This window comes from Plectropomus leopardus, chromosome 8, assembly GCF_008729295.1.
Source record: "Plectropomus leopardus isolate mb chromosome 8, YSFRI_Pleo_2.0, whole genome shotgun sequence".
Classification (NCBI taxonomy): domain Eukaryota; kingdom Metazoa; phylum Chordata; class Actinopteri; order Perciformes; family Serranidae; genus Plectropomus; species Plectropomus leopardus.
The window spans coordinates 27,618,871-27,634,747 of record NC_056470.1 but is presented as its reverse complement, the minus strand read 5'-3'; the positions used below and the strand labels follow the sequence as shown (position 1 = coordinate 27,634,747).

At 37.2% G+C, this 15,877-nt stretch overlaps 2 protein-coding genes across 3 annotated transcripts; both read left to right on the top strand.

The window, feature by feature from the left end:
• The first annotated feature begins 530 nt into the window (after nt 1-530).
• LOC121946964 (F-box only protein 6-like) lies at nt 531-5,853 on the top strand. The gene is made up of 6 exons (XM_042491813.1): nt 531-862; nt 2,012-2,261; nt 2,363-2,477; nt 2,560-2,655; nt 3,410-3,545; nt 3,622-5,853. Exons 1-6 carry the CDS (start codon nt 797-799, stop codon nt 3,778-3,780), a joined length of 822 nt encoding a protein of 273 aa, XP_042347747.1. The 5' UTR covers nt 531-796; the 3' UTR covers nt 3,781-5,853.
• A 1,823-nt stretch (nt 5,854-7,676) lies between these two features.
• Nucleotides 7,677-15,838, top strand: LOC121946631 (F-box only protein 6-like). Of its 2 annotated transcripts, none has more exons than XM_042491291.1 (7): nt 7,677-7,779; nt 9,466-9,566; nt 11,023-11,272; nt 11,971-12,085; nt 12,184-12,279; nt 13,075-13,210; nt 13,301-15,838. In XM_042491291.1, the coding sequence occupies exons 1-7, from the start codon at nt 7,704-7,706 to the stop codon at nt 13,445-13,447; spliced, it is 921 nt and encodes a 306-aa protein (XP_042347225.1). In that variant the 5' UTR covers nt 7,677-7,703; the 3' UTR covers nt 13,448-15,838. The 2 variants fall into 2 exon arrangements, with proteins under 2 accessions (XP_042347225.1, XP_042347226.1); XM_042491292.1 differs by lacking the exon at nt 7,677-7,779 and adding an exon at nt 8,864-8,990 and having other exon boundaries at nt 9,408-9,566.
• Nucleotides 15,839-15,877: the final 39 nt, after the last annotated feature.

Sequence of the window (15,877 nt, the reverse complement as noted above, 5' to 3'; positions counted from 1 at the left end):
AGCCTCTAATGTAATTCGGGGTAGTTTTGAAAAGATTCATAATATCATAAATCTTATTTTTCTCATCTGTGTGAAATGTTCATAATTCTCACATCCTGTCACTTTGCAAGTTTGTGTGGCAGAAAATGGGAGGATTAACTGAAACTACGAGACCAAAGATTGTTTTACTGTGTGTGAAAATGCAGCCTTGCCTCTTTAAGAATCATAACAAGTGGATCCTGCAAAACGACTGACACACTGACCAAATGTTTCCTGATACCAAACATTTTAACAATGTTTGACTCTTCTTTTAAAAGCAAATCCAGGTTGACAACTTCTTCATCAGCCCCACTGTTAACAAAAATACTATAAATATATATATATATATATATATATATATGGCCCTCTTTAGGCTTTAGGTTGCAGACAGATCACTGAGTAAATGCATCTGAAGTTTTTTAAATATCCGCTTGTGATCGCACGTGATCAACTCTTGCTTTGTTTTGGTGGTTATCTCCGCCCACGCATCTTACGTCGGAGTGAAGAACGAGCGCATCCTTGAGAAACTGACAGAAGGAAGAATATGTAACCGAAGACGAAAATGCTTTTTCTCCAACGAGACAAAAATGAGATATTTTCTCAAGTGTTGACTAACAACAATCCTCTCTGCAGCTTATCGGGTGTCCCGGACTGCACTTCCGTGTCGTGTGACGTTTGCGAAAATAAGATAAAGCAGTAACAGCACAGGGCAGGCCTGAATTAAAGGTTGAAATACGTACAGCTGTGGCAAAGCTCTCCAGCCTTAAAGACGAAAACTATGAATAAAAGTCGAAGTCAACGTCCGAAGCGGCCACCGACTGTAGATACAGTTTCACCTCTAAAGGTAAGAGTTCAATTCTCCACTCTTAAAACAACATATAAAAATGTTGCACATGATTAGAAGTGAAGCCTGTGTGTCTGTGAATTACAATTTTAGTCTAACATTTACATTAAAGTGAAATAACATTATAGTGAAATACTGAACGCAAAAGCTGCTTTTTTGGCTGTGCTATAAGACTTTTGTGTAAGGGACTGTTCTTTATTTATTTGAGGAAGGAGGTGGCTGGGGTGTGACCATGGATGTATTAAAGAAAGCCTGGATACAGTCTTGGGGGCGGGGCCTCATTAATTCCAATAGCTGTGTCCCAATTCAGGGTCTGCATCCTTCGGAGGCTGCATTCGAAGGCCGATTACATCACAGAGCTGTGTGAAGACCGTTCAATTTGGTCACAATTTGAAGGCTCCTTCTTATGGAGCCCACAAATGCGGCCTTCTTTTCCATCTTTTTGGAGGCAACATCGCTACTATCCTTTGCGGCCTTCCATTTCCCAAGATTCCTTGCGCGCCCGCGATCTTCAAAAATAATAATAAATAACATTAATAATACATAACATCAGGTTTAAGTGGACATATTTTATGTTGCAGAACAAAACGTCTCAATATCTTTAGCCTGTGTTAACCACAGACCTTATTTAAGACATTTTACCGAATACCCATTCAAAAAACCGATAGACTTTTAGACGAGGGGGTGCTAAGAGGCTAACGACTTCCGTGTTTTAGGACTCATTTCTTCACCACTCTACAGGCGCATGAAGCAAAAAAGCGATTTTTCTGTGTATAAAATACCCGGATCTACTCGCCCCTAAGGCATGTGAATGAGAGACTTAAGGCGGGTGTGCCCGAGCAGGTAACTTCCAATGGCGGAGAAACTGACTTTCAACAAAAAGAAATGCATAAATACCCCCAACAGCAATAAAATCAGCTTGGAAACGTATGTTTTTTCATTAACTTTTTAAAACTTTTAAAAAAAATTTTGCCTACCCTTTGTGTTTTTGTTAAATTTTGTGCCTATTCAGTAGCAGAAAGGATAGGCTTGTAGATGAAATTATTATGTAAGCATCCGGGGGCATTGCTCCAAAGTCTTTTCAGGAAAACTGAACAGATTTAGGGAGTTTGATCTTATCTGAGTCCTTTTGGGTTTTTTTTTTTTCAGATATTCCTCGTTCCTCTGGAGATCCTTGAGGAGATCTTCCTGAATCTTCCTCCCCATCATGTGGTTCGTGTTTGTCGGTTAGTGTGCCTTCAGTGGAAAGAAGTGGCTGACAGTGAGTCTCTGTGGAAAGAGAGATGTAGAAGAGAAGGATATCGCCTCCGCGATGCTTCCAAAATACCCAAAGACTGGAGGTTATTTTACTTCTTGTGCACAAAGAGAAGAAATCTTCTCAAAAATCCAAGAGGAGAACGTAAGAGGCCACAGAGCGAACTTCATACAACAATTCCATTTTTTAAAAAGTGAAAATTAGCACGACAACATGATTTCTCACCATCCTTTTTGCTTTTACAGAAAACCTGAGCGGATGGCAAATTTTGGAGAATGGTGGTAATGCATGGGCTGTACATGATTTAAGAGTACCACATCCAGACGAGACGGTCCAGAAGAACTTTGTGACCTCTTTCAGGTGAGTGTTCACCTGGGTACATGCAGAAAAACTATTGCATTCATGCATATGTAGCAGCTAAAATGTGTTTTTTTTTGTTCAGCATGTGCAGGAAGTTGCAACTGATCGATTTGGAGAAAGAAGGTTACAATCCATCATTTATGGATCACTTCCAGCCGGATATCAGAATATCTGACTGGTAAGGAAAACACACAATTAGTACTCTCATTTATTGATGCTGATAAAATGAAAGTTATCATTCAGAAAATTGAACACACAGAATCAAAGCAGGGGTAGAAATCTGTAAAGACAAAAAAAAGGCTGAACTCACCTCAACTCAACTTTATTCATATAGCACCTTTCAAAAAAACCTGCAGCCTAAACTGCTTCACATGGCAAAACTGAAAAACATAATAACTGGCGGGATTTGTCCTACCATCTGCAAGAATTTAGTAAGGGGTTTAAAGAAAATGAACAAAAAAAATATTAAATTAGGGATTTTAGAGAATTATTTAAAAAGAATAGAGAAAATTGTAAAAAAAAAAAAAAAAAGTTCTAAAATATTTAAATTATGTAACCAAAAAGACACTTTTTTTTCAATTTCTTTTATTTGTTTTCAAATTAATTTCTTGTTTGTTTTTTAACTTTTCTTTTTTTTTCTTATTTTCTGGTAACTTTTTAATAATTTCTTACTAATTTGTAGGCCATATCTTGTTAACCTGCTCTTTGCCTTCTCCCCAAATTTAAACGAAACCAATTTGCTCAGGTTTCAAAGGGTTAATAAACCACTAAAGTGACTTTAACTTCTCTGAGTTTTTTTTTTAATAACTGTTTGCAAAATTATTGATTTAAATGGTATTAACAATTGAATTCCACTCTGCATGACTAAAAAAAATTTTAAAAATTTGACGGCAGTGTGTACTTTATATGTGTGTCTTTGTGTATTATTCCAGGTATTCCCCAAGAACAGATTGTGGCAGTAAATACGTGATCTGCGTAGAGTTGTTGAATCAAAGGAAGAAGCCTGTGCAGACGTTTGCGCCTGAGACTGTTTACTTTCAGCAGTGGAGCGAAGAGAAGTGGAATCAGGTATGAGTACGAGTACGAGTTATTTATTAATATAATGAAGTTTAGAGGAGAAACAAAGCTTATTTTTATTTTTCAGATGACCCATGTATTCCAGAACTATGGACCAGGAGTGAGATACATCCGTTTTACCCACGGAGGTAAGGACACACAGTTCTGGGCAGGATGGTATGGAATCCGCCTCACTGACAGCTGTGTAGAGATATGTCCAGCCATGGACACATCGGGATTCATCTAGTGCCTGCTTCCTGCCTTTGCCTTCAATTGCACTTTTAAGTTGTATTTGCCTTATACAATCTGCAGTTATTTAACATGTACAAAGAATATGTCTCTGTGGTGGAAATTCCTGTAAAAAGAGTTCACAGCAAGCAAAGTGTCTCTTTTATGTTCGGCTAATAAACCAGCATACGGTAATCCCTAATTTATGTGACACTTTATACGAGTTTAATGAGAACAATGTAGCTTTATATATTAAAAACGTCTGACTCTGTGCTTATATATGAGGTCACTCAAAGGTCGAGGTGTGTATGGCTGTAGTTCTTCGTATTTTTCCGGCACATACTTGATCTGCATAATACATGATGCACATTTACAGTAGCAGAGCACACTAAAGCCCCTTTCCAACTGCACAAAACACTGTCTTTTTAATGCAGTGGGAAAGGTCATAATTGGCATTCACACCCGAATCAAATGACCCTGCAGTATAGTCACAAGTATGTATCGGCTCAAGCTTCAATCGGCATTAACTGAATAAAAATCCCTAGTGAATGTGCTAATTTCAGCACCCTTACAGCGAGATGCAAAGATGCACCACCGCAAAATACGGTCCGACTCCGCCCAAGCAGTGCTCAAACATCCAAATTAGTCTGCAACGACTTTGAAAGAGAAACTAAATAAGGTAGAGATTTATAAAAAGAAGTAACCACCGTGAAGTTTTCACATGCCACCATGCAGCTTTCCACTGTTGACTAACCTGTTTTGTGACACACCAAAAAAAAAAAGAACACACACACACACAGAGAAAGAGAGAGAAAGGCACACTCCTCTGCTGCAGACCCATGTCAACAGCTCTTGTCTACTGGTAATAGGAAAGATGGGTTACCCATCAGGGCTGTGTCTAGGAAGTTGCCTGGGGTGGCACGGAAATCTTGAATCCCTGAAATCTTATTGGCTACCCCACCTTATTGTGACTGACTATCTGCCCAGTCAGTTTGAACTGTTTGATGAGTACAATGAATTTTTTTGTTTATAGATGCAATTTGGTCTTAAACTCAACTAGAAACAGGAATGTAAGACACTGTTTTGTTTGTTAAAGTAGTTACAGGTAGTGGAGACAAAAATGGCAGTATAAAGCTATGCCGACGCGTGTGCCTGCTGCAGGGCTCATACTTCATACCACCTCTATAAGTAAGTGCCCCACTTAGGCCACCCGAGTAAAAAAAAAGTCTCAACACGCCACTGTTACTAGTGTTTAAAAACTTGGGTACACGCGCTAATTTTGGTGGAAAAAGGATCTCACACTTGGTGCTACAAGAATTGCATTGAGTATTAAAGGGTATATCCACTTCTCAAGAGAGCTTCATACCAATATGTTTGCATTTACATTTAAGCTGAAATTATTTGGTTATGTATCTTTTAGTAACATTGCATGACAGCTGGTCATGAAATTAGTTAGGGCAGTATTCAGTGTTAGTGACAGTGCATTGAGGCAGCTTTGCCTCTGATGTTGTTTGCCTCTTGGTCATCTTTACTGAAAGGTTATTGCAGGTCGTATGAAGGCATCAGTGTAACAATGAAGTGCAGTAACTTGGCTACTGAAATGCATATTCTGTACAGTGGAAGTTGTCAGTGTCAAAGAAGTTTCACACTCTGTCAGGCTGTTTATAAAGGGATTCCTCTTTATGAAAGTTTAACAGTGCAGCACTGTTTTTTGGCATGTCAACCTTCTGTGTGTTTTCAAGTTTGTTTGCTTTTTGCTTTGCTTTCGTTTTATTGTTTCTTTTTACTGTTTTAATGGTCTTTTTATGGATTTTCCTCTTTGCACTGCTGCCTTGCCCTGCTCAGTAATGTGACAGGTTTAATGAACAGCTGTTCTGTTGTACTTTGTTAAAATCCTTTATTTTGTGTTGATCAGTCCTGTGTCTGCTTTGAAAATGTATGGGCTACGGTATTTTTACAACTTTATTTATGTGAACAAGTCAGTCATTATACTGTAGCCTGTTTGAAGTTAGAGTTAGAATTTAACATAATGCTTGATCATTGTTTTTGTTATGTCAAAAAGGAAATACAACTTTAATGAATAAAAATCAAAGATTCCAAGACAACTTGTTTTCTTGTTTGATTCCAGTTAAAGGAATACATCACCAACAAAACGACCATTTGTATATCAATTACTCATGCAGTGTTACCATAAACTTGTGAAGAAAACTTTGCTTTTCTCACATGCCTGTGCAGAAAATGCCAAACATATTGATTAACTGATTGGTTGGGGTCCACATTCAGCAACAGCAAAATTATATTAAAACATTTGTTTACAACTCTCCATATCCAATAATAGTCCAAGTCTAATTTATTCTGCATTTTCCTACACATGCATTTCAAGTTTCAAGTTTATTTGTCCCATGCATGATCATACAAGTACAATGCACAGTGTAATACTTACGTACCGAACAGGTTAAGACCACATTTACACAGTTTCAAGCACAGAAGAGCAAGGTGCCCGAGCATGCACCGGTTAAGACTGCTCAACAGCATGCATTTTCACTATAGAACAAGTATTGGTGTTTGTCTGTGAAGGGAGTATAGATAAGTTCCACTTTCACTTCACTTTCAGTTTGAAAAAGTAAGGTTTTTTTTGCAACAAAAAAAATGTGTTTGGGATGTATTGAGCAAATGACTGGGTAAATGGGACTTGGATTATATTGCATTAAAATGGCTGAAACTTTGTAAATGGATGATTTGATATAGTTTTTTCTGTTAAATGTGTTCCCCTGATTAATCAATAAATCAAATTGGGTTTTTTTCACAAATTCAAGGAAACACTGCATGACTGATCATTTTGTGGGTGAAGCAACTAATATAGCTTGTGTTGGTTGGCCTTCATTGCCTAAAACTTATTAGCTTACCAGGGGCGTATCCAGGGAGTGGCCTGGGGTGGCATGGCCCACCCCTGAAATCTGATTGGCCATCCCAGGTACCACCCCATTATGACTGGCTATGTGTCCAGCCAGCTTGAACTGTTTAAAGAGTAGACTGAATTATTGTTTATAGGTGCAATTCAGCCTTAAACCTGACAGGCAGTATTGTGTAAGAGTAGTGTCTGGTTTGACTTATTTTACATTCAAATAAATTGATCAAACTGTTTGTTCACACAGGCTTATTCATTTTATTTTTGTACTTTAATTGTGTTGGCACTTTAAACATGCTATTGTACTATTTACTTTAGGAAGAACAATTTCTGTAATAAAGTAAGGAAGCGTTACTTTACTTTTGTGTGGTGTCAATCTGATTGGTAGGTCTATTCATCATTTAAACTCAACCATAAACAGGAATGTAAGACACTGCATTGTTAGTAATTAAAGTAGGTATGGGTAGAGGAGACATAAATTGTAAATTAAAGTTATGCTGACGCACGTTCCCACAGTAGCACCCATATTTCATACCACTCCTGCATAAGTCAGTGCCCCACTTGGGCCAACCTGAAAAAAAAGTCTGGACATGCCACTGTAGCGCACGTCTATCAAAAAACAACCATCCCAACAGAGAGAAAACTGTGCTATAACTCCAAAGACAGTTACTGTCAATTGAGTGTCCACGCATTTGTGGTGCAGCCCAAGAGAACAGATTCAGTCTGGAGTTTGGATTTTCAAATGCTTCTATCCACATACTCGGGCTGTACAAACAATAAAAAAAACATGTAAAAGTGAATAGAGTGCAGAGAGTCCATGTTGGACTTCCTTCAGTGCAAATAATGCATGCATGATGAGTCACCCACTATGCGGGTCACTCTACAGGTGCACCTCCTCAGTAATCAGGGCTTGATTGAACACAAATGAAGGCAATTGTCAGAGTCATTACAAAAGTACAAACATACCCAAATAATACAACACCACTGCACTGACACATTCTCACATACTTGCAATATATGTAAGAGCTGCACAAATGTTGGCTTACTCACTAGGAATGGTACTCTCTGCTGGGCTACTGAAGGACTACAGCACCACAGAAGAATACAAAGGTCAGTTTTTAAGGTGCAGCTCAACCCCGCATGAACCTCCGTTCATTTCTTGTAAATTGTAACACTAAATTCGAAGTGGATTCACACCATCCTTGCTCCCTAAATATTATCCTGTCATCCTCAACACCTTATTTTGCATGTTTTGAGAGATTATGGTGAAAACATTTGGCTCAGCTTAGAAGTTAAATCTGTAACTTACAAATAACAGATTGTAATGCAAATGTAAAGTAATAGTTTTTTATTCCAGCAGTTAGATCCCCTACCCCAAAAATATTTTCCATTCATTCAAAAATGCATGTTTAATAGAAACCCCACATTATTGTTGTTGTTGTTACTAATATTATTATTATTACTATTATTATTATTATTGTGCTTTAGTTGATGTTCAGGTTTAACTATTGGAAACCCAGGCATATTGGCATGATTTCTTTTCAAAAAAACAATTAAAGAAGGTGATGAGCCACAAAAGAAGAAGTTACCCTCCAAAAATGGCAAGAAATTAAAAATAAAAAGTACCAGAAAATTGCCTGAAAAATTAGTTTAAAAAATCAACAACAACACAACAAAATCAGCAACAACAAACAGGACAAACAAGAGACCCCCCCCCCCCCCCCATAATAATTATGTAACATAATTTTAAATATGTAATTATGATTTTTATAAAATATATGCTCATTTTTTCTAAGAAATTTCCCCCAAACAAAACAACAACAGCAAATAAAATAAAATAAATCATAAAAAACAAATAAACAGGGCAAATCAGACTTAGGAAACAAACATAATAATTATGTAAATAATTCTAGGTATGTAATTGTGATATTTATAAATATATTTCCCCTAGCTTTTTAAAAAAAAGTGCTGAATCTATTAATTTCTTGCAATTTGTGGGATATAAGTTGCTCATCGCCTTTTTCGATGATTTAAAAGAAATTGCATCACTGCATAAAGCAGCCAAAGAAAACTGATGTCGCTCCAAATTTTTCAAGGGTTTACCCAGGGCCCGTGCACTTGGCCCGCCCACATGGGTGACACACACCGGAAGTTTTCGTGCAGGACTTCCTCAGAATCCATGGACATGATCCATGGCAGGAGTGACTCATGACAGTTCACTGTTTACTGTACCTGGCGTACACCAAAACATACCGGGACGGGCGGAGTTAGCAACAAAACCGACGCTTCCCGTTTTTCTGTGTTTGGCGTACATGAAAAAAGTACGTGAATTGTCGTTCTCTAATATTAAAAGCTACTGAGTCCAAGCTGCTTTTTACTGCTTTATTTTTAGCGGCTAGCTCCTACTGTTCATCTATCCTCCAGCTGGAGTATCCCGGAAACCAAAACCGAGCGCCTCCTTTATCAGCGAATAGGATACCATCAGTCATGTCTTCTTGGGGATTTCTGTGACACAAGTATAACCGAAAGTACATGTCATTTTAGACCCTTTCTGGGGTCATTTGCTAAACTTAGGGCTATGAAAAACATCGAAGCTACTTTCATTTGATAGTTTATCAAGAGTGTGTACCCCGAACTGCACTTTCGTGTTGGGTGTTGTCGGATATAAATAACTGTGTCCACATACGTCACATTGCGGCTATATAAACCTTCAAACACAGGAGTGTCTCCGTCGACAGGTGTTTAGAGACAGAGTTTATTTGGCTGTAAAGTCGTAAAGTCGTGGGTCTGTCCCAGGCATGAAGAGGAGAGCAGCCATGGGTGCAACTCACAGCTCTGCTTCAGCCTCAAGCTCGTCTAAAGCTGCAAAACAGGAATCATCGATTTCCCAGGAAAATGTAAGAGTTTTGCATTATTCTCAACACCATGTGACTGCTGAGAGAGCTTGCAGCCACAACAAGTGGCCTATTTTGAGTGACCTTTGATTGCAACAAGCTGTTACTTGTTGCAAACTGGAATTTGAACAAGTAAGACTTTGAATTTAGACCATGCAGGCTAAACGTTTTACACACACACATTAGGTGCTCTGTTTTATGCTTTTCCAGTGGTATGTAATGGAAATAAGTGCATTTGCTTACGTGCTTTACTTGAGTATGAATTTGATGTTTTTGTACTTTACTTAAGTCTAGGTTTTTTATGCTGCTTATACATTTCACAGGAAAATACATTTTTTTTTTACCTCATGCCATATATCTAACAGCATAACTAGGTACTTTACAAATTAATTGTTTTGCATAAAAAACACAAGTTAAAAGTGTTGTGTTTTTTTATACATTTAACTATCCAGCAGTTTATAGTACAGCTGAAAGCATTAGTCTATTACTTTGCAGACTGACTGTGAATTAATTGGCAACTATTTTCTTAAATAAATGTTTGAGTCATTTTCTCATTTGTTTAGACTAATTTGCAGTTGCAGTGGTGGTTGACTTTTTCTTTCTTCTTCTTATTTTTCTTCTACTTATTATTATTATTATTATTATTATTATTATTATTTAGATATTTCGGCTACTTTTACTTTCCAAGTACGTTTTCCCATATATAGCTACTCACTTGTTTTTAAAGTAACATTTTCAGTGCTGTTTTAATAGTAACAAAGTATTTTCACATAGTGTTAGTAGTACTTTCACTCAGGGAAAGGATCTAAATACTTTCCCCACCATTATACTTTTTGACCACTAAAGTAAAATTTAACGGTTTGTAAAATCTGGCATCAACTGTTTGTTTGTTTGCTTATAAACTTATAAAATGATCAACTTCATTAGCTGGATGTGGCCGTGTGTCTTTATGAAGCTAGACTTTTAATTTTGGTTTAATTTAGCAGAAGGGTAAGATAATATATATATTGGATATTTTTCTAGAAAGCATCCCTCTGAAACCCACTTGCACGTTGTAGGGTTAAACTAAAAAAAGAAAATATGACCATTTAACATTGAATGTCCCTCCTCTAAGCCAAATCAAAAAACATAACTTAAAAATTATTCGAAGTGCCTCCCGTGTTTTGCAACACCCCCTCCCCTCTCAAGTCCCTAAAAAAAAAAAAAAAAAAAAAAAACCCTCATAATTCGAAAATGAAAACGAAACAAAGCCCAAAACTGAGCAGTATTAAAAGTCAGAATGGGATGTTTTTTTATCAGCTTTATGTTTTTTTAACATCTTTTGAATGAAAAATAGTCATAAAGGTAACTTTAAAAGCTGTGATAATGTCAACAGTAATCGGCATTGGTACAAAGTTTGAAAACTGAACAGATTATCCAGAGTTTGACCTAATCTGTGTCCTCTCTGTTTTCTTTTCAGTTTTTCTCTGTTCCTCTGGAGATCTTAGAGGAGATCTTCCTGAATCTTCCTCCCTATCAGGTGGTGCGCGTTTGTCGGTCAGTGTGTCATCAGTGGAAAGAAGTGGCTGACAGCGAGTCTCTGTGGAAAGAGAGATGTAGAAGAGAAGGATATCGCCTCAGCAATGCTTCCAAAATACCCAAAGACTGGAGATTGTTTTACTTCTTTTGCACAAAGAGAAGAAATCTTCTCAAGAATCCAAGAGGAGAACGTAAGAATCCACAGTTGTGCTTATTTTTTTATATTAGAGAAATATTTCAACCACAAAATGACCATTTGTATGTCAGTAACTCACCTCGTGTTATGCTGAATTTGTAAAGAAATTTTAGCTTTTGTGGCATGCCTCCATGGAATATGAAAAAGGAGAAAATTTGTGATAAATTGAAGTAAAAATTGGGTCCATGTTGAACAACAGCAAAACCTTATCAAAACATCAGTGTAGAAACTCTCACACAACTTGTGCAGTATAATCCAAGTCTGATATATCCAGTTGTATGCTCAGTACTTTCCAAACACACACACCTCACTATTTAAAACACTTCCACTTATGAGTAGTATGCTTGAACTCTGCTCAATGGAGCGCACAAGCAGAAATAAATCGTATGTTGAAGTGTTTCGAATAGAAAATTTTATGCAAAAATGCATTTTTTTAAAGTACTGAGCATACAAGTCGAAGAGATGTTTTGATATAGTTTTGCTGTTAAACTTGGTCGTCTATGATTGTAATTCATGAAGATTTTTCTCAAATTTTGGATTCATTGTTCTCTATGGAGGCATGCATGAAAAAGTATTTTTCACAAAATCAGTGTAGCATAGGATGACTAATTGGTATAAAAATGATTATTTTGAACAACAATTTAGATTTACAAAAATAGTGGTCTCATAACCCTCCCCCTCGTGTTTCTATAGATAAAATGAAGAACTGGCAGATTTTGGAGAATGGTGGTGATAAATGGAAAGTAGAAGACCTGATGGAGCCACACCCAAATGTGACAGTGCAGAAGAACTTTGTGACTTCGTACTTGTGAGTATTCACCAGCAGTCATACCGAACACATATATGATATGGTACATTTCTGTTGTATAAAAGCAAAAGCCCTATCTGTTTTTTTTCTTCTTACAGCTTGTGCAGGAAGTCGCAGCTGATTAACTTGGAGGAGGAAGGTTACAACCCATCGTTTATGGATGACTTCCAGCCAGACATCAAAATATCCGATTGGTGAGAAAATGACACATTAAATACTTTCAAAACTCTAATAAATTCTTAAATTGATGGCAAATTGAGTCATTCACAATAACAATCCAGATTATTGTTGTTTTCCATTATTATCTGTTTGTTTATCTGCACATACACATGTATAGAAAAGACAGGAAAAAAAAGTTTCATCATCAATTTCATGACTAAGCAGTAATACAAAGTTGATAAAAATGAACAAATGTCAAAAAGTTTATATTTACAAAGTGAGGTGGTTTCCAAATTAATCAATGATGTGTATGAGTCTTTGCAAATTAGAGTCCTGTTCAGATGTTTTTTAAATAACAATAATGTAGATGACGATGGCAGTGATGGAAGTAGATGATCAAAGAGAGAGACCCTCTGGTGGTCTTCTGTGTTTCAATGAGTATTGATTAAGGGAAGTCTGAAAAAACAGACGATATAGTTAGTCAGTTATTTTGCTGGTGGTGGTCCTAAAAAGATTCGTCAAAATTGCATCTAAAACCTTTAACCAGTTCCATATTTTAAAACTTTGCTTAAATAAAATCAAACCAAATGTGCAACAAGTGCAGTGATAGGCAAACAGCAGACTTAGCGTCTAATATTTGTAACTGTAACTTATAAGCTAATTCTAAAAGACAAACAAAACATATTGGAGACAAAAAGGAATGTGTTTCTGATGAGGCTTTATTTTTGGCCCAACAATAACAGCACTGAAAAAGCTGGACGACTACTGGTTGAACCTAATCGCTGACCCCTGATCTATATGCACATGCTTTTGCGTCTGTGTTGTGTCAGGTTCGCACCACGATGGGATTGTGGCAGCGAATATGAGATCTGCGTAGAGTTGCTGAATCAAAAAAAGATGCCCGTCCAGAAGTTTGCCCCTGAGACTATTTACTTTGAGCAGTGGAACGATCAGAAATGGAATCAGGTATGATTAAGAGTTAATTAATACGGGGAAGTCCAGAGGACGCACAAAGCTTTAATGATGACTCTTAACTTACCGGTTTGTGTATTTCAGATAACCCACGTGTTCCAGAACTACGGACCAGGAGTGAGATACATCCGCTTTACCCACGGAGGTAAAGACACAAAGTTCTGGGCAGGATGGTATGGGATTCGTGTTACCGACAGCAGTGTCGAGATTTGTCCAGCGATGGTAACATAGCTCTGAGGGATTCATTTAATACCTGCTGCCTGCCTGAGATTGCAGAATTGCACCTTCTTTTTTAAAAAATTGCTCCATGTCTTATTTTCCTCCATATACGCTGGTCATTTTACTTGATAAAAGAAAGTTTCTTAAGGTAAAAATCTATGAATAGTGTATGTTTACATTATGAAACGGTATATTCGAAATGCTGCAAATGAACTCCCAAATGTTCACCGTGAGAAGACAAACTGTCCAAGGGTCACGAGATGTAAAGCACAGCAGAACTGAAAAGTATAATATTTTTCTTAACATGAGTGAAACTGAAATGCTATTCTAAATAATGAAAGTTTAGTTTAAATTAAAAGCACCCCGAAAGACCATATGAACTAATCAACAAAAATATAGTGTGTGGAGGAGTTCAGGGTATTTATTGCCCAGAACAGACGAATCAGTTTTTGGCTCTAGATAAGGCCATTTGCATTTTTGCGTTGATTCCGTAGTTCCCCGACACACATGGTACAAGGGATGAGTTTCAGTTCAGCAACACATCAATAGATGCCACTTAATCCTACACACTAAGCTTTTAAATATAATTATTATTACAACCCATCATTGGATGGGTAGAGAGTAGAGAGAGTAAAAACACTGAAGTACCCCATTGTGCGGATATTTATTCTTTGTTATGTTTATATGTAGGTTAATTCAGCAACTGGCCCCAAAACGGGTTGGATGTACTCACAGCTACTCTGCTGGGTTATTTATCCACTATTCTCACTGAGCCTCATGTCTTTGCAGTGAGGTGAATTGTTTTTAGTACCAAATAGTCAATATGGTCAGGAACGCAGTTCAGCATTGAGTTTTTTCCAGTGGCTACTCACAGTACTGCAGTGAAAAATCCCCCCCCCCCATGTCCCAAAAAGCATCCCCCAAATAGACCACAAATGTAAAGGAGGGCATCTGTAAAACTGTTAATAGAATACCTTGAACTGCAAAGTGAACTATGACACTTTTTTTGAAATTATGATCCATCTAGATATTATAGATATATTTCCTTGAGCTGAGAAAAGCTACTTAAAAATCTTCATCACAATGTGAAGTTTATAAGCCAAGTGGGAGAAGCTAAAATATTTATTAATATATGTGCCCAGTGAGCAGTTCCATTGGATTGAAAAGGAGCCATCTTTGGATCTGGTGTTTTATTATATATCCATGAGTTTGGTCCCCAAGAACACAGTACAGTTTTTCACATTTAAAAGCTATATATCACAATCAGTTTCAGAAAACAGTAGATTTACAACATTCCAAATTTTATTGAAAATGTGCACTAAACTGTGATTGCAGTTGTTTTTTTGTGTGTTTTTGTATACAAACTGCTCATGGATATTTTTTGTTAGGACAAGATGCCATATACAGTATCAGGGCAACTCTGCAGAACAGAATGAAGTATCCAGCTCTGATATAAGTTTGCGTCTCAGTAGGGCCGGGTATCTGTAGCTGATACCTATGCATTGCATTGATTTAATTGTGGCGACCCACCACGATTAAAACATCTGCCACCCCAAATAGATTTTCTATTTTTGGAGCTGGATCGTTCATTAAGGGCGCAGGTACAAAGTAGATTTATTGGTCTTTTTTTTTTTAAACAGTTTAAAGAAAATATAATTAAAATTTGTCCCAACTCTGAGCACGGACGGATCAGAACAAAATCACGCAGTGAAAGTGACACTTTTTATTGTGGTGGGTCTAAAAGTTTTCTCATGGAGAGCTCTGCCTGCGCTGCATTGACAGACCGGTAAAAAAAACTAAATTTAGAGAGGGGACTAAAACATTTAAAAGAAAAAAAATGGTTTTGCTTACACTCAGTTATGACAGGTGTTTTCAATTTAATGCAGCAGCTAAAAACCATACAGTCAGCAGTTCGGTGAAGTCCAGTGCAGTGAATTTGACGCAGTTGGCAGATTTGTTTGCTAAGATGCCACCAAAACATTCAAAAGGTATGGCTACACTGCATCCTGTGGCAGCTGGTGGCATTTTACACAACTGAATGCTTTCATTCACCTGATAGATGTCAAATGGAGAAAACAAAGCTATCAAATGAAGTACTCAATTGTTATCAGTATCACTCTAAGGGAACTGGTATCATAATTCTTTCAATGATATCCAGCCCTATTTCTCAGATTAAATCATTGCAAGGTGGAGTGATAACACAAAGCTATATGAAGGCATCAGTGAGTGCAGAATGATGGCCACATGGCAAGAGAAGTTTTTCAAAAGTTGATCCCTCAGATTACAAGGGATTGTGTTCATATGTGCCGTTTTCACACTGCAGCACTATTATCTGACAAACCAGCCTTAATGTTAACTATTCTTTGCACTACTCTTTTAATGTGTACGTTGTGATACTGACAGTTTATAATGAAAAACATCTGTGTGACATGTATACAAGTT

Excerpts from the sequence above, each read along its gene's own strand:
- LOC121946964 (XM_042491813.1), top strand. The coding sequence starts at position 797 with ATGAATAAAAGTCGAAGTCAACGTCCGAAGCGGCCACCGACTGTAGAT. Across the intron at positions 2,656-3,409 it reads GATATCAGAATATCTGACTG|GTATTCCCCAAGAACAGATT; the intron begins GTAAGGAAAACA and ends GTATTATTCCAG. Across the intron at positions 3,546-3,621 it reads GCGAAGAGAAGTGGAATCAG|ATGACCCATGTATTCCAGAA; the intron begins GTATGAGTACGA and ends TTTATTTTTCAG.
- LOC121946631 (XM_042491291.1), top strand. The coding sequence starts at position 7,704 with ATGTTGGCTTACTCACTAGGAATGGTACTCTCTGCTGGGCTACTGAAG. Across the intron at positions 9,567-11,022 it reads CATCGATTTCCCAGGAAAAT|TTTTTCTCTGTTCCTCTGGA; the intron begins GTAAGAGTTTTG and ends TTTTCTTTTCAG. Across the intron at positions 13,211-13,300 it reads ACGATCAGAAATGGAATCAG|ATAACCCACGTGTTCCAGAA; the intron begins GTATGATTAAGA and ends TGTGTATTTCAG.